At 41.1% G+C, this 27837-nt stretch overlaps 1 protein-coding gene across 1 annotated transcript in view; it reads left to right on the top strand.

The window, feature by feature from the left end:
- LOC121929082 (guanine nucleotide exchange factor VAV3-like) overlaps positions 1-27837 on the top strand; it is a 153669-nt gene that overhangs the window by 67915 nt on the left and 57917 nt on the right. Inside the window, exons 3-4 of the mRNA XM_042464397.1 lie at positions 25737-25795; positions 26750-26815. Of these exons, the coding sequence (XP_042320331.1) occupies positions 25737-25795; positions 26750-26815 (125 nt within the window). The remainder of the gene's footprint in view (positions 1-25736; positions 25796-26749; positions 26816-27837) is intronic.

Here is a 27837-nt window from a genome sequence, read left to right on the forward strand (position 1 = left end):
GGTGTTGATATAACCAAACACCCTTTGTACTGTGTCCGGAAGCTCACATGGTGCAGCAGTTGAGGAATCTTAGAACCGGGGTAATATGGTCCCTCCTTGATGTTCCAGAACTATGGGGAGAATGAAGGAAGAAGTCATTACATAGGGGGCAAAATTTTATTCATGGGGCAGTGCCCCATTTTGTCCCCCTCCCCCATGACTACACCCCTCTGTAGGATTATATACCTTAAAATCAGAGCCACTTTCAAGACGAATGAATGTCTGTATGCATGCATGAATGTTTTTCTAAATTACCTCGTCCAGAGGTTTTGGTTTACTGAGAATTGCCTTAATCACGTGACTTGCGATTGTTCTCAGAAAGGGGAACAAGCTCCACTGTGACAAGTGAAAGTGATGTGGAAAGTTTCATTTTCTTCCCCCAGATAAGAGCCTCTTATTTTAAAAAACAATGACTCACATTGCCTTACCAAAATATACTAGAGTTTCTTGTCCTACATGAAAGAAAAGATTTAAACTTGATTTTCTTCTCCTGTGATTCTAGGGAAGTTGTTAACAGCTTTTTATGAGCCTGATTGTGGTGGAATTCACCGTGTGGTGAATGGTAGCTGTAGAAAGAATTATTTATATGTTCTTCTGTTGTTGTATCATCCCTGTACAGCAGTAGTAATCCAGACACCAGATGTAAGAATGGTTTAGAGGTAGCTTCATTGATTTTTTTTAATACAGTTTATTTATACGAAAGACCAATGCCCGAGGTTTTTTTAAAAAAAAAAAATTGCCGATTTACTCCCTATTATAGTTATCTATTTTACCAGAGCGGAATCTGATTACAACAACCTATGAATTTTCCATCTCTTCTTTCAAAGAGCCTCCAGAGATTCAATGTTTTCTTTTTGCCGTTTGTGCTTTCGCTTCCGCACAGGTGCAAGTGAGGAGAATCCTTTTGTTTCTTAAGCCAGATGCTGTGTGCTGCCTGTGCACAAAAAAATGTACAATGATGTTGGAGGGAAATGTCTAAAGAGAAACTTTCGGATAATTGTTTTGAATCTTGCTTAATGGAGATAACAATGTATTTAACCCACCAGTTAATAAATTATTTTATTTGTATTTATTATGAATTTAGATTCTTCTTTCTCCAAGAGTGAGATTTCTCCCAGACTAAATTTATAACTTTAGCTCCAAATATCATCATATTATAGGAAAATAATCTGGTACCTCCTTAGAGCGACCAAACCTGAATAAGCTATTGGTACTTCAGTCCACTGCATACGATCGTGTGTCAATCAGAAGTATGTGTAGCCCCTCTTTTGGTGATTTCCCATGCTGAATGTAGGGTACTGAAGAGATCAGGGCACTGAGGAAGCGACGATGCCAACTCTTATGGTGAACTAGTTTGTTTGCGAAATAACTCGTTGGCTTGTAATACTTTTTCAGAATGGAGCTCTGGCCTGGTAGCCCACTTCATTTCTCCCTGTTGAGCACTTTCCACATAGGAAAGGTCTGTGCTGGTTGTACCCTTCTGGACAAAAGCACCAGCCGTGACATTTTTCAAATCGTCTTTTCTACATGAGGGCGATTTTAACAATGGATTCTTTGTTGAGCACTTGATAAAAAAGGATTGCTAAGAAGAGTGGACCTATTTTTTTCCACCAGTTTTTTGTAATCTCAAAAACCAGTATCAAGCTCCCCTTGAAAAACACCCACTCTCCATTTTTTTTTTTTTTGAATTCAGAGCATTAGTCAAATTGCCTCCTCTTCCGCATGATTTGCTGCTTAGTTGTGTTTGCCTTGTTGATCTCGAAGCAATTTCTCTCCCACACGAAAGCGCCAGGAATGCTTTATTTGAGATCTGTCATGGGACTCATTTTTGTTCGCTAAGCTGTTTTCTGTTTATGTTTTGTATGATGACCTAAGATCTGGACATGTAGTTACTCGCCGCTGTGCCACAGAGATTTAACATTTTTCTTCTTAATTTTCATAACTGATGGAAGCCAATATGTTATTAGAACTTTTCTCCCACAGCAAGAAAAGTCTTTGGAAAACCGTTTTTTCAAACACTACGCATAGGTCGGATGTACTCTGCCCAAAATTTGCATGTGGTTATTTTTGCACAGAAAACGCATCTTCTGCAAAGTAAACTAGATTTACAGCTTTAGAAATTTTTCTGTGCATAAAATGCTGTTTCTCTGTGCCAAAAACTTGTATAGAAAACATGTTAGATATAGATACTTGCTCAAAAAACAGCATTTCTGTGCAAGGAAATTAATCTTCTGTGCAGTCTATTATTCTTGTGTAGATGTAGAAAATGCCAGTTTCTTGTAAGAGAGATGCTTTTTTTATGTAAGCATGAAATTTGCACAGATAAGTCCATAACTGTCGAAAATCCTTCTGTCCAGGATTTAATCGTCGGGTTTCCTGACAGTGAGGAAAAATTGTTTTCCGCGTATTTTTGAAATGTTCTTTCAATCTTTCTGACCTCGTATGGCCTTTGGTGCTTCTCATTTGTTTTGCACCTTTTTCTTTTGTCTGTCTCAGATCTTTGATTGTAGCTAGGCGTCTATTTAACTTTTTGTCTGTTGGAAAAGCTTGGCACAGCATCCAGGTCTTGTGTGCCCCGCTGGGAAGCGTTGCACTAATAGGACTAATTAGAAAGATCCCAAGAGGAAAAGTTTCTGTCCCTGGCATAGACAAAACTCTAAGTGTGTACTAGCAATCTGAAACTTCTTGGACTGTTTTAAGCCACATCAAATCACTGATACCTCCTTTTCTCCGAGTCACACCATACCAGTCTCTTGTCAAACAAAAGATTAGGATCAGTGTGGTGTAGTAGTGGTATGAGCACTGGACCATTACTCTAGAGAAAAGGGTTCTAATCCCACTCAAGCCATTAAAACCACTGGGTGACCTGGGCCATTCTAACCTCAGAGGATGGCAATGACGTCCTCTTTATATTCAAATGTGTTCTTACACCGACTTCATGTTCCAAGCCCTTTGGCCATATACTAACCACTGCCCAAAAACTACACAGGAGATATTTCTTTTCCTTTAGTTGGGGGAGGGAAACACTGCAGGAATGTCCTAATGCATGGACACGACAAATCGCACAAGGCCTAAGTCAAAAGTTCTGTTTTCAAATGTTGGAAAATTTCAAAAGATTCCATTGTCAATGCTTCTGCTGCCTCTGCTTTGGCTTTATGTACCATTTGTCCTGATATTCTTTGAATGATTTCTTCATAGTTTGTTATTCTGGTAATCCAGCCAATTGTAGATGCTACAATCTAATGGAGATCACAACGCGAAATGGTACTATACTTGTGATTAAAAATTCTGAGCCTACAATTCCAAGTAGTCAGTGCTCTCCTGATCACATGAATACTGCTACACACACCAATTTCCCAGTAATGAGAACTGTCTAGGCAATGTTTCTTAGTAGTTTTCTTGATTCCCCCCCCAGCTAACATCCGCAGAGATGTTCAATTTGGCAATATTAGGGTTTATTTTCAATATAAAGTTAAATATCGTTCCAAGAAGCAACACCACTGCCTTATACCTTCTGTTCGGCCGTCTCACCACTACCTGCTCACTTGCTCTGTTTATTGTTGCTTTCAGCCTTGTTCTCCTTATTCCCACTGATGAGGGGGAAAGGTTACTCTGTCTTCAACCTGTTATCGATGCGGATTCACCATTTACAAGTTTTCTTTCACAGAAAAGAGACACCCGGCAAAGAAATAACAATGGAAAAAATAAAGAATTGTTCCGAAATCAGCATGGAACAAAAACAAAATTGTTTCGCTTTTTAAAAACTTAATGATATACATATGTAAAACTGAAAAACCAGGTCAAAAAGATTTTCACAAGAAGAAAACATATTTTGAACCTTTTACAAACTCCTTTGGCTTTCTTCAACAAAATACAAGGATTGCCTTGCTTTTTTCTCTTCACCACGTAGCATGTGCTGAAACAATTAACATATTGAACATTGAGGATTCTGTGATGTTTGCAGATGTGACGTCACTGAAAAACCTGAACTCAAAGGTGAACGGAAGTTTGAACAACACAACAACAACAACAAAACCACTAGACAAACCCCACATCAAGGTCTGTAAATATTAAATATTTGTATCACAGTGAAGACAAATATTTTTTTCAGTTATCTTCCCATTTCAGGAGAAACAATATTTTTGAACAGTTTTTACCTTTTATTTGTATATCCAAAATGTTTTGAGAAATTATGTGGCAAAATCTTGCAGCCGAAAATTTCTTTCACTTTGAGCAGTTTTCCACAAACATCCCTGCCTTCTAGAACAACACCTTTTTCTGTTCAAAACCACTCAGTTTGCATAAAAAACACATTGTTACAAAAAAACAATTCAGTATTTTGCATGAAAAGTCTATTTTGCACAACAAGCAATTTTCAGGAAAAAGAACACTGTATTTTTGGAACCAAATCACATTTTTCACCACAGACGCCACGTTTCTTCATGCCTAAAAATCCCCCCCCCACAAAACGTGGATTTTGTTTTACAAACATTGCTTGTTTTACATAAAACAAACCTAATTGCCATCAAAATCCGCATGTATTTCTAACACATGAAGAGAATGAGCAGTTTCTGGAAACATTTTGTTCAAAATATTTGCATGGATGCCTTTTTACGCTGAAGATGTTGGAATCAATATTCTAAACTAAATAGATAACATTTTCATGCAAAAAGTGTATGTTTGCACAGAATACTATCTTTGAATTTTGACAATGTGAAAATCAAAACCTAAACCTTTCTTGCACATTTCTATTATGCTAAAGGTCAAGTACAGACTCAGAAACAGGTCAGAAATCTAGTACGTAATTTTTAATTGCACTTAATTCTCTTAAACAGCTTTTGATTACTTACGGCTATGACCATCAAAAATATTGTTAATCACGGTCATTTTTGAACATTGTTACTACTTCCAGGAAGTGGGATGGGGATGGAATAGGCACGTAATATCTGGGAAACCTGCATCGTTCTTCTCTATCACACAGTCCTATTCATCTCAGACAAAAGGGATGAACAAAGTCAGGCAGGGAGGGGACGGCAAAAGAAACGAATGAACAGTTAAGGGGATGTCACAGAGTGCACAGTCTTTAAACCACTCTGTCAACGTCAGTGCCACGATGCACGGAAATCCTGTCCATGACGCAGCAGGACAGTGTGATCCAAAGAGAGAACAGATGGCAAGAGCTCTGAATGGCATTGGCTTGTTTCAGATGATTCTGTGAACACGCTGAGGCAAACGCACACAGTTTTTTCATTCTGGAAAAACATGTATTAAAGAGCTGGACTTCACCACACCAGTTATAATTTACCGTGACTTTTTAAAAAAATCCCTAATTGGATTATGCAGTACATGAATCCTCAGGTATTTAAATATATATTTTCTTTATAGATAAAACAAAGTGAATAAACATCCAGAATCCACAAAAACAGCATAAAATACTGATGCAAGCTTTTTGAAGCTTCACTGGCTCTTCATATAGGCAAAGGTGTTAAGACTCATACAGGAGAAAAATAAAAATAAATTAATGACCAGTTAATCAGAGGCCTGCATTTTCTCAAGGTGTCATTGTTGTGTTGTTCTTTGGAGAGATGTCTGTGCAAGCAAGTCCCTCCTCCTTCGGCCATGTGGCTCTGGGAAACAAGCTTCCCAAGCCCAGGAGATAAAATAAATATTCAAATATAAATTTCATTAGCAATGCCAAAAAGTATTCTTCTGATGGTCCCAGATGTCTACACCTTGTTAGGCAGAGAACACAATCTTCAAGAGAGCTGCCATGCTTTTGCATTAGAAAAAAAATTGGTTTGTTTTTGTAAACCATGACACAAATGTGGTTTGTTAACAAAGTTAGCTTGGGAGAGCAGCAATCATATGCAGGCATTTCTATCTTGAAAGAGCATCATTGCCACCTACGTAAACCATTGTCTTCAAGCAGATTTCAAAGAGGTGTCATGGTGGGGTATTCTTACCACTGCAAATGAACTGGTTTCCCGTCTCTCACCATGACCTGTCTTTATGAGGCAAGGCCAAAGCCCTGGTTTGAGTGCAAATTGTCTTATGCCATGTGCCATTCCACATTGAATCGGCACCTTCCTGCCCTTGAACCACATTGAAAGAACCTTTGCTCCAGATTTTGAAGGAAAATCCAGAGGCACTCTGAAGCGATGCTGGGTTGTTGTTTACAAAGCATTCCACTGTGTTACCTGGCCAATACTGCTGCTTGCATGACTTGCACCCTCTGGTCACATGTGATTAACACGGGTGCCTTGTTTTTGACCTCGAGGGTGCACATTGTACTATAACATAGTGGCACTGGGGCGCATAGTGGGATGCATGGCGCACAAGCTCATGATGTCATTCCTGAGTGGAAAGTAGCGAGGATTTTGGGCAGCTTGGGGGCCGCTCTACCAGGAGCAGCCTGGAGTTTTTGGTCAGTGTAGGACCTACCCTTAGTTCTTGTAGCATAAAAGGAAGAGAGAGGACAAGAATATAGCCAGAATCTTTAACACTAAACTGATTTTTTTTATTTTGATATGAATTTTCACATGGATATAAACCCTCTTCTTTGGATTGCAGTACGAAATGTAAAAAATTCAACAACATGGCAACCAGCTCTAAATCTAAACTATTTCCTCCCCCTCCTTTTTGGACATATTTATTGGCAATATTGGTCTTTCAGCCATACTTGAACAACAGGTGTGATTCAATTCTTGCACTTTGATTCTTTCCATATAGTTTGAACCGGAAGTCATATTCGCCACAACCTGCATATACCAGTTGTCAGTAATTATGGAAGCTGTAGTCCCCCAAACGTTTTAGAGCGCCTACACTTGAAATCTCATCTACGCTTGACATCTAGGCCATTGAACAAGTAGCATCTACTATTAAGCTAATGTGCGGGCCTCTTTAGTGTCAAATACATTTTAGTTAGATTAAGCAAAAACAGATTAAAACCATGCTTGTGTTTGACTGCAGTGCGTTTAACTATTTGTTTATTTAATGACAAGGTGAGTATGATTTAACTTAAATTCCATCTCCAAGGGAATGTTTAGGAAAGCAGTGGGGATGTTAACAACAGTGTGCCAGGTTCTTCAAATGCCACTTCTTGATATGTAAACCTTGAGAGGTAAAAAAGTTTTTATTTGTGAAAAATATGTTAGCCGAAATATGTTGGTGCCTGCTGTGTGTGATGGACTGGAGGAAATTGACATTAGCTAAGTAAGCCTGCCCTGCACATTTTATCCAGCTTTCACCAAACTTTTATGCCTCAGGGGAATTGGTGTCTTGCCTTTACAGAGGAGAAGAAGTGTGTGTGTTGTTTCAAAAAATCAGATAGTAGGTCATCACTGAAATGAGAGCTTGCCGTTTTTCTTTATTAACAGCAACTAAAATGCACTCAGAACAACATCAGTTTGTAGAAGAGATGACAACTTGGAAGAGGCCGGGTGCTACATTTTTGCCTTCCGCACACGTGGGCTGCATAAGGCTTAAACGGAACCGTATACTGAAAATATTATGTGTATGTGGGAACCGAACCAAACATGACTAGATATCATTTGAGCAGCAAAAACTTCTGTTGGTGTGCTGACGTGTGAGAGACATAAGGGTGCTGGGGAGCATTGGGGAGCTATGTACATTCCATGAGTCACCACCTTAATTTGCATTGTTGTCTTCAATGGGTTCCGAGTTCTGACAACCCTAGGCAGGCACTTATGGGGGTTTCTTGGAAAGCATCATGAGGTTTTTCTTGGCAAGATTTGTTCGAAGGCGTTTGCCTTGCCTTTCTCCAAGGTTGCGAGAGTGTGACTTGCCTAGGCCACCAAGTGGGGTTCCATGGCTAAGGGGATTTGAACTCTTCTCCCGATTCGTAGTCTATCAAACGAAACACAGCTCTCTCATTTATTTAGTCCGTGTATTCAGTGGGTTTATTACTCTTAAGGACAAGCAGGATCCAAATCATGTATAAATGCACACAATATCCGTTTATTAGACCAGTGAAGGCAGTGCTGTGCTGCTGGATCAATACACTTTGCATCACATGTGCCCTTCCAACTTGCCTTCACCTACGGTGACCTCATGGGATGGTTTTCATTGTTTCCTGTGCAATAAAGCCTAGAACAATGGTATTACTGTAATACCCATGTTAAGTCTTGAATTTAGTCCATTTCACCCCAAAAACCTAGGTCGACTTATCCATAGGCAATATAAATAGTTATATTTTAACTCTATTAAAAAGGGAACCTACCCGGTGAAGGCAAGAGTGAATATGTCATTAAAGCAATGACTCCTCTACTCTCTCCCATTAGTGTGAGCCAAACATTATGACTGCCATAATTTTGTAGTTCTTGGCATTGTTTTCCTTTGCTTCACCATTTAGATCTTTTGTGCATGTCCCTAAGTTTACCCTTGACTTTCCAAGGGCCATGGCAAAATCCATAGTTTTGCCCCAAACCTGCCCTCGAGACTTATACATGAGTTGGCGTATAGTCAAATATATAGCGTAATTGGTGGTCTTCCATCACAGTACTAACCGACTGACATGCTTAAGTTTGAGAACAAATGAGATCTGTGTTTCATTATGGAGCATTATGGTCTATAGACAAGATTTTGTGTTTGAAAATAGTTTTCTTCAGTGAAATTTCTTTCCCTGCCGGAATGAATGGCACTTATGATTATTGGGTAGGAGGAAAGAAGGGGAACACTTTGGAATAGTATTTCTCCATTATTTATAATTTTTTTTGGGGGGGAGGGAGAATCACATGTCTCCAACAAAATCTGTTGTTGGATTGCAGCTCCCAGTATTCTTTATTCATGCCTATGTGATCCATGGCTTGTCTACACTGGCAGAATACTTGAAGCTACTTCCACCTTTGTTTTCAAGGTTTTTTTTTTGTGGGCTTTGATGGATTTTTTATTTCTGCTTTCCCATTCAGACTTTCCCCCTCTTGCCTACATTACCCAATTATTTCAAACCATGTATTTATTTAGCTCTATGGCATACGTTATATATTGCTTAATTTAAAAAAATCCATTTGCCCTAAATTTCGTTGAAATGTATATGTCAGAATGCCCTTTTGCTTAATTGATTTGTGTTGCTACCTCATACAAATATTGGCGGCAGAGTGTGTGCTAAACTGCGGAGCTTCTTGGGACCTGAGGATCACTGTGTGCTAGAAGTTAATGACTTGGCTTCAGAACATGTCTCTCCCTTTAGTGCCAATTATTTGTGGGGGTGGTCTTTGTAAAGAGTCAGTGCTTCTGTCTCATAATTTAATAGCCCCAGATAGATAGAACGTAGGAGACATTACTCTTTGACTTGAATCCTTCTTCTTCCTGACAATATGGACAACAATTAACTCTGCATGGTATTTGATAGCTTGCTTTCTTCCCGCTATTTCTAGTAGTGTGTCTCTTATAATGTTAGTTTCGATTGCCATTTTAAAAATGGATGGTGATCTCTTCCCTGCAGTCGTTGTGGCTATACTCAACTCATCCTTGTTTTTACCCTGCAATGGACCCGTATTGGTGATGAACAAACCGACCCATTACAATTTGTCATTTTTTTCCAAAGTATGAATCCAGTGTCAGGATCTGAGACAAAACATTTAGGGGTTCAAAGTATGTTTGGGAATGCAGGCAATCCTCTGCAGAGGATTTTTGCTTCCACTAATTATCTAATGGTTAATTATTCTGTGTGTGTATTGCAAACACAGTCATTCAGAAGTTAAAGGCTACGTTAAGCGGTCATTAACTTGCACAAAGAAGGCAGGGTTTGACTGCTTAGTTACATCAACTGTACAACATGTGTGGGTGTATAAAATTAATTTGTCATCTATTTGGCAGAATTGACAAAAATATTAACGTTCTCTGGATCAATGTGTGGGTTCATTATATATTTGGAGTGTGGATATAATAATTGATTTACAAACCAGATGACTGTGAGTTTTGGTCTATTACAACCTATAAAAAAAATTCCTTTCTCACAAAACACTGCCTGTAAATATTATCTTCATTTGCTTTGGAATTAAACCTTTAATTTCTTTGTACATGTTTTGTGATAGTCTTTTTGTTGTTGTGAATCTGTGGCTGAGACTCCATCTTTCTATCTTACAATGTCGTTAGCCACATCCCCTTTATATTGCCCCACCTTTCGTTAGTTCAGTAAAAGTAGATCTTTGTGATTCAAAGGTACCTTTGTAAGTAAAAGGTAAATCACTTTTATCTTTAACACATTTCAGTCAGGTACACATGTCCCAAGCAAGGATATGAAAGGGCTCCTGTCACCTTAATCTTTATAGATCATAGTGGAGGATAAGGTACTGTTAAGCTCCATCAAGTGGGATTAAAGAACCTGCTCGCCATACCTTCCAAACCCAAACCACAGCATCCCCTCCCCAAAACAACTCTGTCCCCAAGTGGAAAAGTGGAGGTGTGTGTGTGTGAAGATGTGTACAGCTCTGTTCTTGTTGGCATTGTGTGAAAAGCAGAGCCAACCAGCCAATCACTAGCCAGAGGCCATAAGCCAATCAGATTGCTGGCTGGGGGAAATTTAAAGAATCTTAACTATAGAACCAGTAATTAGAGAGAGGAGTTATAAAACCACTTGGTAACTAAAACCACAGTAGAAAGTAACAAATACATGAAACATTTATCAAACGCACATTATTGAACCTCTTGCAAGTTCCGTGTGCCATCTTAATCTTATCCTTTCCATTTCAAGCTTCTTTTTCTTTTTCCTTATCTATCCTAGCCATTTCTTTTTACTTCTGGTCCTTTCAATTTCTTTCTCTTCTTTTTTTAAGTCTGTCCATTTCCAATTTGATTTCACATCTCTACATTCCTTGAGGTTCAGACATGGAAGTGTCCAGACTAGCCACATCTCTCTCTGACCTCCTCCTTTCCACATTTCTGGCACTGTGTGGAGGTTTGACTTGCTAGGAGCATGTTGATAGTTTTCCTTTCAATTACGTCAAACTTTTACTTCAGGAAATACTCTTATTTGCCTGTGCCTCAACTGAGTATAAGTGTTCCACTTGGATCTGAAGTCAGACTAGTGTTCCTTACTTTACCTCAGGAATCACAATGTGTGCTTTTCCTCTTCCTACTGATCTCTTAAAATACCTCAGTACATTTACCTCAGAGCTAGTCACTATCTAGCGTGGTCAGCTCTCGAGTAATCACCTACAAATATCCTTTAGCTGTTACCTCAGAAATTACTTCCATGAAACAAAACGCTAGATTTCAAAAATTTTTTGTTTTGTTTTTTTCAAATTAGGTATTTGGTATTTCGCACTCAGACCCCTAAAACTCAAGCACACCTTTGGCCACTGGATGTTTCGTCCTGATGCTGCCATCAAATATAGTTGGCCCTCTTTTATAAATGGATTTTTTTACACCGATTCAAGCATCCATGGCTTGAAATATTCAAAAAAAGTATAAATTTCAGTATCCAAACCTTTTTTGCCATTTTTATATAAGGGACACCATTTTGCTATGCACTGTATTTAGTGGGACTTGAGCATACACTGTATTCAGTATGTTACCAGTTTGGTTCATGTTCCACTAAATACTATTTCAAGAGGTTTCTGGACAATATGGTGGTAAGTTAATTACCACCATGGTGAGCTTACAAGATATTTAGCCACAGTAACTGAACTGAAAACTGCTGAATAAAAAGTTCAATAACCATTAGTCTTATGGTTATGGATTCCTTTGCTTGTGAGAGACAGCACACTCTGTAATGTACCGATTCCATTCCTGCATATGGATGTCACCATTGTGAATTGTACTGGATGTTTGCCTAGTTTTTGATCATAGTAGTCCTTGAGTGACTTGGAAGACTCCCTCTGATCTAGAATAGGCTAGCCTGCTTTCACATTACCACCCTGTGACATTGTGTTATGTGTACTCTAATCAGTGTAGTCCAAATTCCTTGCTGGAGTGAATAAACATGATGAACCTTCATGAAGATATTGAATTGTAACCTATGCAGCAATTTGCATGCTCAATGCTTCTTCCCCTAGCATATTTGGATGTCATAGATCTGTCTCCTATTAACTGATTGCCATTCTTATATAATAGGAAATAGAACTTAAGGAGATGGCCTTTCAACCTAATTTTAATATGCTTCTGGGAGACAAAGATTTATAACTAAGCAAGCAATGAGTAATATTATAAACCCCGATATGTTGGAAGAGTTTATATCCTGAGAGCTCACAGCTAAAACTGGGACTTTTTTTTTTTTTGGTGTAAATAGCCGAAATCATCTCCCAGTATAGCTGTGCACCAGTTTGTTGTTGTTTTTTTGTGTGGCTGCCTTCAAAGCAGTTTCTGACTGGGATCGTAAGACAACCTATCCACGATTTTCCTGACAAGATTTTGTTCTGAAAAGGCTTGCCTTGCCTATGAGGTATCACTTCTTTATGCACTGTCAGTTACTCAGTAACGTAACATTAAACCTGGAACATTAATTTTAATGCAGCATCCACAAACCAGTAATGTGCTTTTCCCCAGTAAAACATGTAGCGCAGTTTAGGCAAAGTGTGGCACCTGAAGTTCCGAAGTTTCCAGATCACAAAAAGTCAAAACATTTTGCATGCATTGTCATCTTAAAAATGTTATGGTACAACACAACAACAACAAACAACAACAACAACAACAAACCCAGTTAGCAATCAAAGATGAAGAATGCTGGGAGTAGTTACAGTTCAAAACATGTGGAGGGATGCCATTCTACAGGCTTGTTATGGAGTAATAAAATAAAAGGCCTAGTATAAACCAACACTGAAAGCCATTCCAGTTATATTGAAAAACAAAAATAGGGTCTAAGAAGTTAAATATAAACATTTCACAAATTTGTAAAAGGATTTTTATAGATTTATTTGTATTAACTGAAATTATTTGAAACATCAATTGTTGTCTAAAGAATAAAAGGTAAAGGTATTCCCCCTTGACAAGGTTGTCAAGTTGTGTCCAGCCATAGGAGGTACTCATCTCCATTTCAAAGCTAGATCCAGCGTTGTCCGAGGACAACTTTATGGTATGTGGCTAGCATGACTGCACAGAATGTTGTTTACCTTCCCACAAAAGTTTTACTATTTATCTACTTGCCTTGAATGCTTTCGAATTGCAGTTGGCAGAGTGGGACTAGTCATGGGAGCCCACCCACATCATGCGACACCTGGGTCTTGAACTGCCAACCTGCTGATCTTGCAGTCAACAGAGTCAGTTCTTAACCAACTGAGCCACCACCTTGTCTAAAGATAAAGTTTAGTATCTTGAATAGCCTCTAGAATTTTTTTGTTTTTTTTGTATATTCATTACAGTTTTATCTGAACTGTTCCTTCAAGTTCCATTTGTTGTTGAATTTATTTGTCATAACATCTCTTTCTTTGTCTAATTTAATATCAGATCTTGCCCCTCTTTTCCCTTTCCTTTTTTATAATTGCCACATTAAAATAATTATGAAAAGATTTGGAGTGGGGAATAAGTTAAGGGGCATTAATGATCAACTGTATTCTAACAATTCAATATAACAATTAATAATGGAAAGAATTTCCAAAGAACCTGAGGGGAAGTGAGAATGTTAGACAAGGAGTTATAAAGAGAGGAAAATATATAAAATAGAACAATGGGTGGATTTAAGGGTAGAGAAAGAGACTATAAAGGAAAAACTTATGTGGATAAAATGTCATGCTTCCATTGTAGCAGTTGTGACAATGGATTAAAAATTGTAGAAAAGGAATGTAGAAAGAAAAAAAGTTGTACACAATTTGAACCATTAATCGAAAGGCGCAGAGAAATGGAGGAGAGAGAGGAAGAAGAAAATGAAGGAAGATTAGTAAATTTATAAAATGTTGACTATAATTAATTGTATAGTCCATGCCTATCCACATCTCAGGACTAGTGAGAGGGGGTTGGGGGAAAAGGTGACTCCCCATCTCTTTTGCCAAATGTCATGGCTTTGAACTTGGGAGATTATTGCGTGTCTATTTTGTCCGATTGGGCATGGGGTAGGAAAACGGGCTTGATGGGTGAAAAGTTTCTTATCACATGCATTTTTGCCCATGTCAGCTGCCTTGCATACCTGATCAGAATCTCCTTAGGTTGAAAAGTATGCCAGTAGTTAGTCAGGCACACAATGCAGCTAAGTTGGCACAAAGGTGTGTGATCCAGATCTGTTTCAGCTGTTCACGCCTGTGCCCAGCCCATGCCCAGAGTGGATGAAAATAGATATGTGATATCTCCTTGGTTTCATCTTTTTGATCAGGGCTGTTTCAGGGGGAAAAAATTGCATTTATGTCCACAAAAGTATTTCAATTCACACATTGATATAGCCTGACCCTGAGTGATTTCATAGACTGTTTTTACGCATGTTTTCTCTTACACAATGAAATAAACTTAATGTGAAACAGTTATTTTGTTTAGGAGAGGCTAAAAACGTTTGGTGAGTAAACTTTTAAAAAAATGCCAGTTAAGCATTTTACAAATGTGATATCAAACTGCTTTGCAAGTTCTGTTGCAAAAAAGGCTGAAATGAATAAATGTGTTTTGAGAAGAATCAGAGGGTGAAAACAGTCAAAGAACGAATGAAACTGTAAATAAAAGTGTTGATGCACGCTGCATTCATTCTTCTCGAGGTTCCTCAAAATCGTGCGTCAGATGCACCAAATTCTAGGCATCTCTCCCCAGTCAAATTTCTGACTCTTCCTTTTAATAATGTCTGCCCAACCTGCATAAGTTAAATTAAATGATATCTGATAAAGATACAGTGATGTGTATAATAGACCTTATGGATGATGTGGTTTACCAATCCCGGATGTGCATTTTTCTTAGAGTTAATTCTGGCATCTTCTGTGTCATTGCTGTGGAGTAAAAAGCCTATGATTGAACATCGTATGCATTTTTTTCTTTTCTTTTTTTAAATCAAAAAAATGGTTTTCGGTTGAGCCTGTTTAACAGCCAAAAGGTGAACAATTCCTTCAAATATTTCTGGAGATGAAGGGTTCGCCTTGTTTCCTTTGTCTGTTTGATATTTGTTATGTGTGTGTGTTAACTGCTATATTGCACTGTGGACTGACACATTCAAGACCCCCTGTTCCCACTCTTCTGCTTAGGTCCTATAAATCCAGCGCTGTGACCTCCTTGATTGCGTCTATCATCATTCTCTTTTTTCCCTGCCTATACCTTTTAGCATTATTGTCTTTTCTAGTGATCATGTTCTCATGATGTGACCAAAGTATGACAGCCTCACGTTTCACCATCTTGGCTTACAGAGAGTATTCAAGCTTTATCTGTTCAAGAAAAACGCTTGTCTTCCTTGGCTGTCACAGTACCTCAGCACTCTTCTCCTGCACCACATCTCAAAATGATGTGATGAGTTGATTTTTCTTTCGTGGCTTTCTTCACTGTCCGATTTTGATCCATACTAGTGATGGGAAATGCAGTGGCTGGAGTGATTTAACTTCAGTACTCAGTTGTTTATGTTTGCAATTTATGACGTAACTAGTTTTTCGTGTGCTGCCCTTCCTATTCCTGTTTTCTTTTTCTTATTATGTTGTACTGAGCATACATACACCCGAATCAATTACATCTTGGTGTCAGTGTTAAAGACTTCATGGTAATTATATTTTCCACATTTATGTGATGAGCATATGCTGTAATCTATGGCCAGGATTAAAACTGGTACATGCATTGACACAGATCCAGGGGAGGTTTTCATCCCACGCAGCATCTACAACAAGACCTTCTTTTCTTTTTGTCATCCACCTCTATGTGCCGCCTGGAACTCTGTTCTGGAGAGTTCCACGCTCACTGGAGCCAGATGTTGAAGGAGCACAAGGATTTTATTGGGGTGGATGCCTTCCCATGATTGCCTTGTGTCATTGGATATGCCACAGGTGGATTTGGCCTATATGGGTTCAGACATTTGTGGATATTAGGTTGGACCTCTTTGACTTTGTTCTTTAGTGATGTTGATTGTTAGCCAGTACAGTGCGCTCTTCATATATGCGGGGGATCCACTCCAGACCATACCCCGTGCGTAAGGGAAAAAAAAACGGGACTTCACGTCCTGTTGTTTTTCAATGGTTGTGCACTCCAACGCGTGTGTGCCATTTCAAATGCCAAGGGTTAGCTGTCACATGACCTTCAGTCTGATATGATGTGGACGCACTGTACTCCTCACTTTCGTCTGTTTTACTCCTCCTTTCTTGTGCTGGCGCGAGCTGTTAGAAGTTATACATCAGCAAATCTGGTACATCACACAGTTTGCAGTCATGTATAATAGCTTTATACATTGTCTGTCAGACGAGTTAATTCAAAGCTTGCTTCCTATGGCAATCATGGAAACTGCATTAATTACTGCCTAGAAGTCCATAGTATCATATAATATACTGGAAATTAGATCCCATTTATGGAGTTCTGATGCTGCAAGCAGCCACCAATTAATTACTGGCCTATGATGAACAAATGTATGTATGCCAAGTTAGCTTAGAAAGAAATTTGCTGGCTACTCTAATTATGCAGATAACTCTGATGTTATATATTACAACCCACATGTTGCAGATTACAATTTTAATCAAATCAGACCAAGTCTGAAGGCACCCCAAATGATTTCTGTGATTTTTGGCATGCACATAAAGAAGGTTTGGCCCACCATAGTTTACTGACTATGTTGTATGGTTTTGAGGATAGAAATCTAGTGCTGAAAATATATTTAAAAGCCCCCAGAATACCATAATAATTAGGGAGGCATATAGGGTTTTCTTTATAGAATCAACAGTGCAGTATATTGAAAATTAATTATGCCTTGTAATAATTTTTGTGAGATTAGCTTTTTCTAGGATCTTTGGCATCACACACACCTGTGCTGAAGAATGAAAACCCAATGTGTGTTAGTAATTAGAAAATCATGTCTACAAGATTTCCCCACGTTTTAATCGATTGTTTACAGCCTTAACTATATATTCATGGATTATTCATAGAATCATAGAATCATCGAGTTGGAAGAGACCACTAGGGCCATCCAGTCCAACCCCCTGCCATGCAGGAAATCCAAATCAAAGCATCCTGACAGAAGGCCATCCGCCTCTGTTTAAAGACCTACAAGGAAGGAGACTCTATCACCCTCCGAGGGAGTGCCTTCCATTGTCGAACAGCCTTAACTGTCGGAAGTTCCTCTAATGTTCAGGTGGAATCTCTTTTCCTGCAGTTGCATCCAGTTGGGTCTGCTTTCTCTTGGAGCAGCCAGAAACAAGCTTGCTCCTCTTCAATATGACATCCCTTCCAATATCATTTCCCCTTTCCTTTGAGAGTCTGGTGTATCTTTGACCGGCATCCCCGCAAAGGGGCCGGGTTGGAGGGCTGGAGGCCAAGAGGCCTCTGGGTGCCAACGGGCTTTCCAGGGTGAGGTTGTGGAGGTGGAGAGGAGGCGAGCGAGCAGTGCCAGAGGCCTCCTTGCTGCCTTGGCTGCGCCACCGTGGAAGGCTGGGTGGGTGGACAGAGGCCCCTTTGCTCCAATATCCCACGTGACCCTTCCACGCGGCGGTGGGGGTGGAGGTGTGCAGGCTGTGGCGGCAAGAGGCCTCTGGCGCTTGTCCTCTGTCGCCTTGGCCTCCTCTCCTCTGCCGCCACTTCCGGAAAGGCGGGTGGCTTTCTGGGGCTTCTAAGCCTCCAGGAGCATCCACCCGGCCTTTCTGCAGAGTGGCAGCAGCAGGAGGGATGTGGAGGACCAGCGCCGAGGCCTCTCTACACCTCCCTGCCTCTGCACAGGGCCAGGTGGGACTATTGGAGGCCAAGCACCTCCAGCTGACACCCGGGCCTTGCAGGAGTTGGTGGCGCGGAGCGGAGGGGGGAGCCAGCTCCAGTGGCCTCCTCGCCTCCTCACTGCCACCGCAGCTGCAGAAGGGCTGGGTGGGGTGTGTGTTGGAGGCCTCTTGGCCTCCAGCCTGCCAATTGGCCCTGTATGGAGGTGCTGGCGCGGGTGGCGCGAGAGGAGGTTCCGTGGTGCCCGGACGAAAAGGTAAGTAGGGAAGGCGGGAGGGAGGGAGGGAGGGCTGGAAAGAAAGAGGAGGGGAGGAGGGGACAGTGGGAGGGGAGGAGAGAGGTGTTTTGTCTCCAATGGTTGTGTGTGTGCACGCGCATGCCCTGGGACAGTGGACTTGAGCATATGTTGATTTGGTCTACAGGGGGGGCGGGGGTCCGGAAACAGATCCCCCTGTTTATTAGGGCGCCTGTTATGGGAAAAGTCACCTTTGCCATGGCACTGGCACTTTCCGGTGCTCTTTTGGCGCTGCGTCATCCGTTGCCGCCCCTCTGTCTGAGGCCAGCGTATAACGCCGTCGTACAGCCTCCCAGTAACTGGCCATACTGGTTGTGGATTCAAGCAGTGTGTCTGCCAAAAAAACTAAAAAAATAAAAATAAATCTTTCCCTGACCTAAAAGCACTTTCTTAAAGAGTGTTGGTAACCTATGGCTAGTAGGCTGCCTGTGCCATCACACTCTTATGTTCTGACTGCCAAATCCCGTTCCCTTGCTTTCAACAAATGAACTTTGAAAGCTGTATTTCTTACTAGAATAGTTTCTCAGGTACTTTTCACACCTGAGTAAACACAGCACCTACACATGTATAAACAAAATCTTAGCTAAGAGAGACAGTATAATGTCTACAAATTGAAAGTGTATTTTCATTTATTTTTATTCTACTTGTAATAGGAGCAATAAAATAACATGCAAAAAACAAACACATACAAACGAGAAAGAAGAGAAAGAAAGAGAAAGCGTGAAAGAAAGAATTTACTAGGCAGAGGATATCACAAACCACATTCTTACACAAAACACTTAGGATTGTAAGCAATATGTGCACATATCCTTTCTTCCACCAGATGACAAAAGTGAGATGCTTGCCAAGGTCTCATGTGAAAGCCATTGAAAGGGGTGTAGAAGCACATGTACACGTCCAGTTCTCTCCGACTCAAAAGGAAGAAAAACTAGGATTGCTCATACTGCATTGATGACCCACTGGTATGGTTTGTGGGATTTAAAAGAAGGGACAGTGTGTTATTCCTTGGTTGAGTAGAATCTTATTTATCATTCATTCCACTGTTTCAAATAGCACTGTTCTGTCCAGTAAATGATCATGTGTGATGCCTCCCAGGCAGTGCTTTACAGTTTCATGCTTGTATGGCAGCTGCTCTTCTTCCTAGGAAAACCAAAGAATAATTGATGTTTTCCATGTTCTGCCCGTCTTTATCCCATAATGTAGCCCAGAGTGAATCGAAGGCTGAGTACTTTGTCTGGATTACTGAAAGGTCCAAGCATGACAGTGTTTGAATTCCTCCTAGAGGACATATGATGGTCAAAAAAACTTGCCCTCCTTTAACACATATTTTCACCTTTTGTCTCTTCTAGTGCTAATTGATTATCGTTGTCCTGCATTATCTAAAAATGTAATAATAACATAATTGCCCATACCAAGTCAGTTCTAAAAATGCTCCTGTATCTTTTCCTCTCCCTCCCTTCCTCCTTTTTTTGATCTTATTTTTTGAAAAGTTATGGTTTGTCTATGGCCCCTCTTTTGGGCCAGGTGAACCCGACATCATTTCTTTCCCCTTTTCCTTTTGAGCGTCTGGTGTCATGTTATTCTGGCCTGATTACAGACATCAAATTACAGTGCTTCGAGTCCCGTGGCGGTATGGTGTTTCCATGCTGCATGGTCCTCCGAGTCCCGAAGTTCGCCACCCAAGCCACACTTCCTCCCTAAGGACTGAGCGTGCTTGGTGTGGCTCTGGACTCTTAGGATGCCTGCATACTTGAAAACCATACCTCCACGTGACTCGACGCCGCTTTTATTTTGCTGTCTGTAAACAGTCTGTCTGACCACAAGGGGGGAACTACTTTGCTCTTTTGCCTGTTTTGTTTGAATGTTCCTTGTTAAACGTCATACATTTTTATTACATTAAAAATCATACTGCCTTTCCCTTTTCTCACTCATCTCCACAAGAACAATGTTGATGTTGTCAAGAGGATAATGAATATTATATTCAATAGCCAATATTATATTCATATCAAGTTAAAAGCAAGTGAGATTTTCTTAATATATAAATATTAATTTAAAGTAATAAGGTATGAGGACTCACTCTGGAGACCAGGGTTCAAATCCTCATTTGGCCATGGAAAATCACAGCTTGGTGTTTAACAAGTCACACATTCTCAGCCTCTGGGGACAGCAAAGGCAAAACCCCTTGGGATAAATGTTGCCAAGAAAACTCCGTGATAGGTTTGCTTTAGGGTCACCATCTGTCAGAAATAACTTGAAAGAATGCAACAGCAACAAGAAGGAGCAAATGTATTGGTTCAGTAATATTTCTAGGCTTTTTAAAAAAATAATGAGTAGTGGATTTTTAGTTGTCAATAATGAGGAGTATCTATAACAAAAATAAATAAAAAATTAAAAATACCTATTTAATGTATATATTTTTTTCATTCAAAAGTTCTGCTAAATTCTTTCTCTTCCTCTTATGCCATACCCATTGTTTTGGAAGGACTTGCCCAACCTGAAAAGTGACTCGAGCCCCATGGAAGTGGCCCACTCCTAATCTATCTGTAAAGAACCAGTTACTGTATATACTTAACTACAAGTTGACCTCATGTATAAGTCAAGGGCAAGTTTTGGAGCCAAAATTATGGATTTTGCTAAGACCTGTGGATAAACTGAGGGTAAAACTTAGGGCCAGATAGCAAAGAATCTAAAGGATAAAGCAAACCAAAACAATGTCAAAGAACTTACAAAATTCCAACAGATATAACTTTGTGCTTACTCTTAAGGCTGGATGGATGAGATAGTAGAGGGTGATGGTCAGTGCTTTCAGAACAGATTATGCTCTTGCTTTTCACCAGGGGATGGTTCCTTCTTTTAAATAAGAGTAAAGATACAGTACATTTACATTGACCCATGGATAAGTCGACTCAGGTTTTTTGGACCAATTTTTTGTCCTAAATTTCTAGACTTATACATAAATATATACAGTAGCCATTTTTTAAAAATGATGAACCACAAGACTTACATTGTGCATTAGGCTATTTAAAGACCCTCTTAGAAATTAAACTAATACTTGTCTTGTAAGACAAGGCATTATTTGTCTTTCCATCGTAATGGTAGAGCTTTGTAGCTGAGAGTTATTTGACTAAATGCCTCCAATGAGATCATGGCTGAGATGAAGACTGAACCACTGATTTCTTTCCTCACACTTCCAAGTTAGATAGAAAAAAAATGATGCACTGCAAAACCTTTTTGGATCCTATGTCTGTGCTTACATGCAAAGTATACATCTTTTGCATCTTCAGTCAGTTCATAGATGAATAATTCAGTGTAGAGGGTGATGACAAAAACAAATATCGCTTTCAGTAAAGTGTATCAAAGTTCTTAATATATTATGAATTCCAGCTATCAGTAGGGAAACAATTTTCCTACATGCTTATAGTTCCTACCGCCTTCCATCGCAACCCACTCACCCCACCCAAATTGAAGCTTTTTTTTACACTTTAGCATCACTTTGTTGCCCCAATCAGACCAGCTGGGCGCGCCCCCGCATCAGGAGGACTCTTTTGCTGCCCGCGGCGCCTGAAGGGAGGGAGGAGTTTGAGCTGGTGGGAGCGGCTCTCGCTCCTAAAAGCCAGCCCGCTGGCCCCCAACCCGAGGATGCTGCCACAGACCAGCTGGGCGCGCCCCCGCATCAGCAGGACTCTTTTGCCGCCCGTGGCGCCTGAAGGGAGGGAGGAGTTTGAGCTGGTGGGAGCGACTCTCGCTCTTAAAAGCCGGCCCGCTGGCCCCCAACCTGAGGACGCCGCCACAGACCAGCTGGGCGCGCCCCCGCATCAGGAGGACTCTTTTGCCGCCTGCGGCGCCTGAAGGGAGGGACGAGTTTGAGCTGGTGGGAGCGGCTCTCGCTCTTAAAAGCCGGCCCGTCGGCCCCCAACCCGAGGACGCCGCCACAGACCAGCTGGGCGTGCTATCATATTCGCCTTTTTTTTTCCTGACGAAGTATTGGCGTTCCATCCTTAGGAGGAATAGGAAATTATCTGCTTGCCAGATTGTTATTTGGCTTGAGCTGGGTATTAGCAACTTGGGGTAATTTTGGATTAGTCTATGTTTAGGAATGACATCTTTTGCTGTCTTCCTTTGTTGTTGCGGGGTTTTATTGTTATTATTGGATTTGGGGGTGGGAACGGGATACGGGAGGCCAGCTGTGGTGGCGGATGCATATGTAATGGGAGCCCTGATTGAGGTTGTGCGGGGCAAGGGGAGGTATGGCGGTAGGACTGTGGATAGGTGTTTAAATGGAAGGGGAGATCGATGTGTGATACCTATCTCTCCTTCCTTCCACTTTCCTAACCAAAGAGGCCTGAGGGTCAGCCCAGTCGTACCACAAACCCTGTTACTGCTCCTATGCAACGCCAGGTCTATAAAAAATAAGACCCACATTATGTACGATCTTTTACAGGATAAAAACTGCGACCTGGCGTGCATTACTGAGACCTGGCTGGGGCCTGAGAGCGAGGCAGTGTGGGCCCAGGCCCTTCCAGCCGGGTACTCAGTTAAGGACCAGATCAGGTTAGGTGGGCGGGGGGGCGGTGTTGCCTTGGTCCATAAAAACATCCTTTCCTTAACCAGGATCCCAGTCCGGAAAACAGATCACATCGAATGTATTTACCTGTCCCTGAAGGCCAGAGACAGTCTGGGGATTCTGTTGACCGGCACCCAGTGCACTAACAGACGCCCTGTGGCCGAGCTGAACACGAGCTGGTCTTCAGAAAGAAGAAGAAGAAAAAAAAGAAGGGAAAGAAAAAAAGAAGAAAAAAAAAAAGAAAAAAAAAAAATCGGAACTGGTGTGGGAAGTCCCCTAGGCTTCTTGTTCTGGGGGACCTCAACATCCCTTTCGAGGCCAGTGAGATTCCAACAGGTGCAGCTCGGGAGTTCATGTCTACCATGACAGCCATGGGCCTGTCTCAATTAGTCTCAGGGCCAACACATTGTGCTGGTAATACTCTTGATGTGATCTTCACTACGGACATGGAGGCTCCGTGGGTAGAGATCTCTAGTGTCTCTCCCTTGTCATGGACGGATCACTTCCTGGTTGAGGCTAGAATCAAGGCTTCTACCTTTACCCCCCCCCCCCCCCGGGGGTGGCGGACCTATTAGGATGGTCCACCCTCGAAGGCTGATGGAACCCATAAGGTTCCAAGAAGCCCTAGAGGGGTATACGACTGGTTCTGACGGCGACTCTGTTGATGCCCTAATTGACATCTGGGATGTTAATCTCTCTAGGGCTATACACAGTATCGCTCCCAAGCGTCCTTTCCAGCCTGCTTCCAATAAACAACCCTGGTATACGGAAGATCTCAGGGCAAGGAAGCGGGTCGCGCAACGACTAGAGCATAAATGGCGAAGACATCAGCACTTGTCTGACAGGACACTCCTTCGCTCTCATTTAAAAGCTTATGGAGTGGCAATACGCGCAGCAAAGAATTCTTTCTATGCGGCACATATTGCGTCCGCAGAGTCGCGTCCGGCAGAGCTTTTCAGGGTTGTGAGGGAGCTAACTCGGCTCCCTCCTACCCTGAGCTCTATTTTGGAACCATCTAAAGCCTGCTGCGACGATTTTAATAACTTCTTTGCGGATAAAATCTCTCGGGTAAGGGCTGATCTCGACGCCAGTATTTGTGCAGATCCTACAGGAGAGGTGTCCGAAGCGTCCGTGGCCCCTGTTATACTGGATCACTTTGAGTTTGTTAGTACCGATGAAGTGGACAAGATCCTCCGAAGTGTTAGGAGGACGACTTGCTCTCTTGATCCCTGTCCCTCATGGCTGACAGTTCAGGGGGGAGATGTGGTGCGACTAATGTTGCACCACATAATTAACACATCTCTAAGTGAGGGTCAGTTTCCATCTAAATTAAAATTGGCAGTGGTTAAACCCCTGCTAAAGAAGCCCTCCTTAGACCCCCTGATACATAATAACTATAGGCCTATCTCGTTGCTACCTTTCTTGGGGAAGGTGATCGAGAGAGCAGTCGCCTTCCAGCTTCAGTCGATCTTGGATGACACCGATTTTCTGGACCCATTTCAAACCGGCTTCCGGGCGGGCTATGGAGTTGAGACTGCCATGGTCGCCTTAGTTGATGATCTCCGTCTGGGCATGGACAGGGGGAGCGTGTCCCTGTTAGTGCTCTTGAACATCTCAGCGGCCTTCGATACCATCGACCATGGTATCCTTCTGGGACGCCTGAGGGAGTTGGGAATTGGGGGCACCGCTTTACAGTGGTTCCGTTCCTACCTCTCGGGTAGATCCCAGATGGTGGAGCTGGGGGACTGTCGCTCCGATAGGAGGGCCCTGACATCTGGTGTCCCTCAGGGAGTGATTTTGTCCCCTATGCTATTCAATATTTACATGAAGCCGCTGGGAGAGATCATCCGGAGACATGGGGCACGGTGTTATCAGTACGCTGATGACACCCAGATAATTTTCTCTATGTCTCCGACTGATGCAGTAACTAAGGATGGCATCTCTCCTCTAGATGCCTGCTTGGCGTCGGTAATGGGCTGGATGAGGGAGAACAAACTCAGTGTGAATCCAGGGAAATCAGAAGTACTGGTGATAGGTTCCCCGGTTTCTGGTGGTGAGATCTGTCACCCGGTCCTGAACGGGGTCACGCTCCCCCTGAAGGACTCGGTGCGCAGCTTGGGAGTACTCCTTGATTCGCCGCTCCAGCTGACTTCTCAGGTGGATGCGACGGTCAGGAGTGCTTGTTACCAGCTTCGGCTGATACGCCAGTTGCGTCCCTACCTGGACCGAAAGGACCTTGAATCTGTTGTACATGCCTTGGTAACCTCTCGATTGGACTTCTGCAACGCGCTCTACATGGGGCAACCCTTGTACCAAACTCGGAAGCTGCAATTGGTGCAGAACATGGCAGCTAGACTGGTCACTGGTAGCTCCAGGTCGGACCATATAACACCTATTTTAAAAGACCTTCACTGGCTGCCTATTCGCTTCCGAGCTCAATACAAGGTGTTGGTTTTGACCTATAAAGCCCTAAATGGCTTGAGCCCAGGGTACTTGGAGGACCGCCTCTCCCCATATAATCTGCCTCGCACACTCAGAACTTCCGGGACTAAATTGTTGGAGGTCCCTAGGTTTATGGTGACCAGAAGACGAACCTATAATGAGGTTTTCTCTGACGTTTTCCATTGCCTTCCCCTAAGGCTGAGAGCATGTGATTTGCCCAAGATCACCTAGTGGGTTTCATGGCCAAGCTGGGGATCAAACCCTGGTCTCCAATGGGGCATATACTCAGATAAATGGCTATAGTGTTGCAACCTAATTGTTTTTCTCTGGCACTTGAAAATAATTTTGATAAGAATACTAAATGAAGAGCTACTAAATGTAGTTGAACAGGTACCTTCATGTTTCTATAAAACGTTAAAAGTGGTCTTGAAAAACTTCTGTGACTGTGGTCATCTGAAACTGGAAGTACCATATTGGCAAGATTTCAGAAGAAGCATGTTTCCATCAATTTCATTCAGATCAGTGGGATTGAACAGAAGTGTTAAAATATAACAAAAAATGTCAGGATGTAATTGCATTTATGACTATAAGTGTTTTATTAAAAAAAATAACAAACATTTTCATATCCTCCTGCAGGTTATTGAAACATTATCCAAGCTTTCTCGCACTCCTGTTGCAATAGCTGCTGGCATAAGGTATAAATTTGTTGTATGTTTTTGGCTTTGATTTTTCGTCATAGTACAAGTAGGTTTTGTGAGAAATATGAGCAGATGAAATGTAGGTAAATTTCTGCTAAAATCTGAAATTTTGGTGTAAGGAAAAAATGATAGAATTAAGGAATGATCTGATTTATACCAAACTTATTCTGTTGTTCAGTATCAATATAAGTATTGATTCATACCAGTGTAGAATCAGAAGCTAGAGTACAAGAAGTACATGCACACTGACAGTAGCTGAAAATAATAATAATAATAATAATAATAATAATAATAATAATAATAATAACTACTACTAGTAGTAATAGGAGGAGTAAAAGTAAACCTAAGAGATTGTCACAACCTAGGTTTTATGTATCAACGAAGCAGGTTACTTCACTTTCTGAAACCTGCCTCCTGTAGTTATATCAAATTTATAAAAAGATGTGGGGTTTGTTATTTTATGATGAGCAGTGGAAATGAGAACATGGAATTTATAAGCTTCCATGTGGCAAGGTCTAATGAAGTTGTTCATTAAAGACACTGAATGCATCAGATGACTTAATGTTGACATATGAATGAGGTGTTTACCTGTGGATGTAGCCTCTTTTCTTCTTCTTCCCTTCTTCTTCTGTTCCCAGATTCTAAAACCTCTTTTTGAAGGTTGTTTAAGATCTTGAGTCTGGTAACTATAATTTCCCAGTAATGAAAAAATGTGAGATGGCGGTTATTTGAAGACTTTTTGGCTTATCATGGCACAATGGGAAGAGGGGAGATGTGCAAAGATATGCCCCTTTAGATAGTCTGTTGAATACATGTTGGCTTGGCATGCAGTCCCACAATATTTTAAATATATCTCATCTCTTTTTCTCTCTTTTTCTATCTCAGGAAAAATAAACTTGCAGGTTGATTCTATTTATGGCAAATATTTACTTTTCTCTTTTCTCTCTATAGGCCATTTCCTACAGAAGAGAGTGTGAATGATGAAGACATTTACAAAGGCCTTCCAGATTTAATAGAGTAGGTTGTAAATTTGTATAGCATGCAAGCTTTCTCCACTATATCTTTTATATAAATGAGATAATAGAATATTCTACTCTATTAGAACTTGTATTTTCAAACCTTATAAATCTGATGAACTTGTTATACTGTATTGTAGTACTGTTATAGTGTGAAGCCCATTCCTAATTACTCCATCATGTATTGAAGGGGGTTGAAAGCTCACACAAAATCCAGGGAATAAATGAAGGGTAATTTGTCAGTTTGGCTGGCATTAAAGGCATGCATAAGGTGATGCAAGAGGAGTTACATTTTAAAGCTAAATAGAAGACCAGAGGCATCGGGAATTTATGAACAAGAAGGGTTTAAAGAGATGGCAACTGAAGGAAGTATGCAGATTATTTCTTTGACTTACTCTGACATTGTTTTAGTGTAGTTTTCAATAGGTTTGGAATTTGCCCTGACAGGAGCTGCCATATTTAAACATCAGTGCATCTTTAGGAACTATGAGCCTGCCCTTGCCCATTGCAAATAGCGGTGGTCGCCCTTCTGCGTATAATGAATGGTGCGGATCTCTGATCCATGAGTTAGGAGGAGTGATTATAGTATATTTTTAAATAATAGTTAATGATAGTTACATTTTAAAGAGTTATTAAACTATCTGTCAAATTTAAACTGTTTAAAACACATATATTAAAAAACCAGGATAAAAAAACAGTAAAATAGCATACTGTTAGTACAAGACCTTGTAAATCAGTTTCTAAACGTTTGTTGGAATAAAATAGTTTTTACTTGCTGACAGAAGGACAGGGAGAGACCTATTCTGACCCTCTTAGGAAAGGCATTCCAGAGGATTAAGACAGACTGCCTTCATCCCCTGGAATTACCTTCCTAGGAAGGTTGTGCAAAGCTGGGCAAATTGCAGTTAATCTTAACTATGACTGCATCCGTACTGCAGAAGTAATGCAGATTGGCCCCGCTTTAACTATCAGGGCTCCATCCCATGGAACCCTGAAATTTGTTGTGGCATCAGAGTCTTTGAC

The sequence above is a fragment of the Sceloporus undulatus genome, chromosome 4, assembly GCF_019175285.1.
Source record: "Sceloporus undulatus isolate JIND9_A2432 ecotype Alabama chromosome 4, SceUnd_v1.1, whole genome shotgun sequence".
NCBI lineage: Eukaryota > Metazoa > Chordata > Lepidosauria > Squamata > Phrynosomatidae > Sceloporus > Sceloporus undulatus.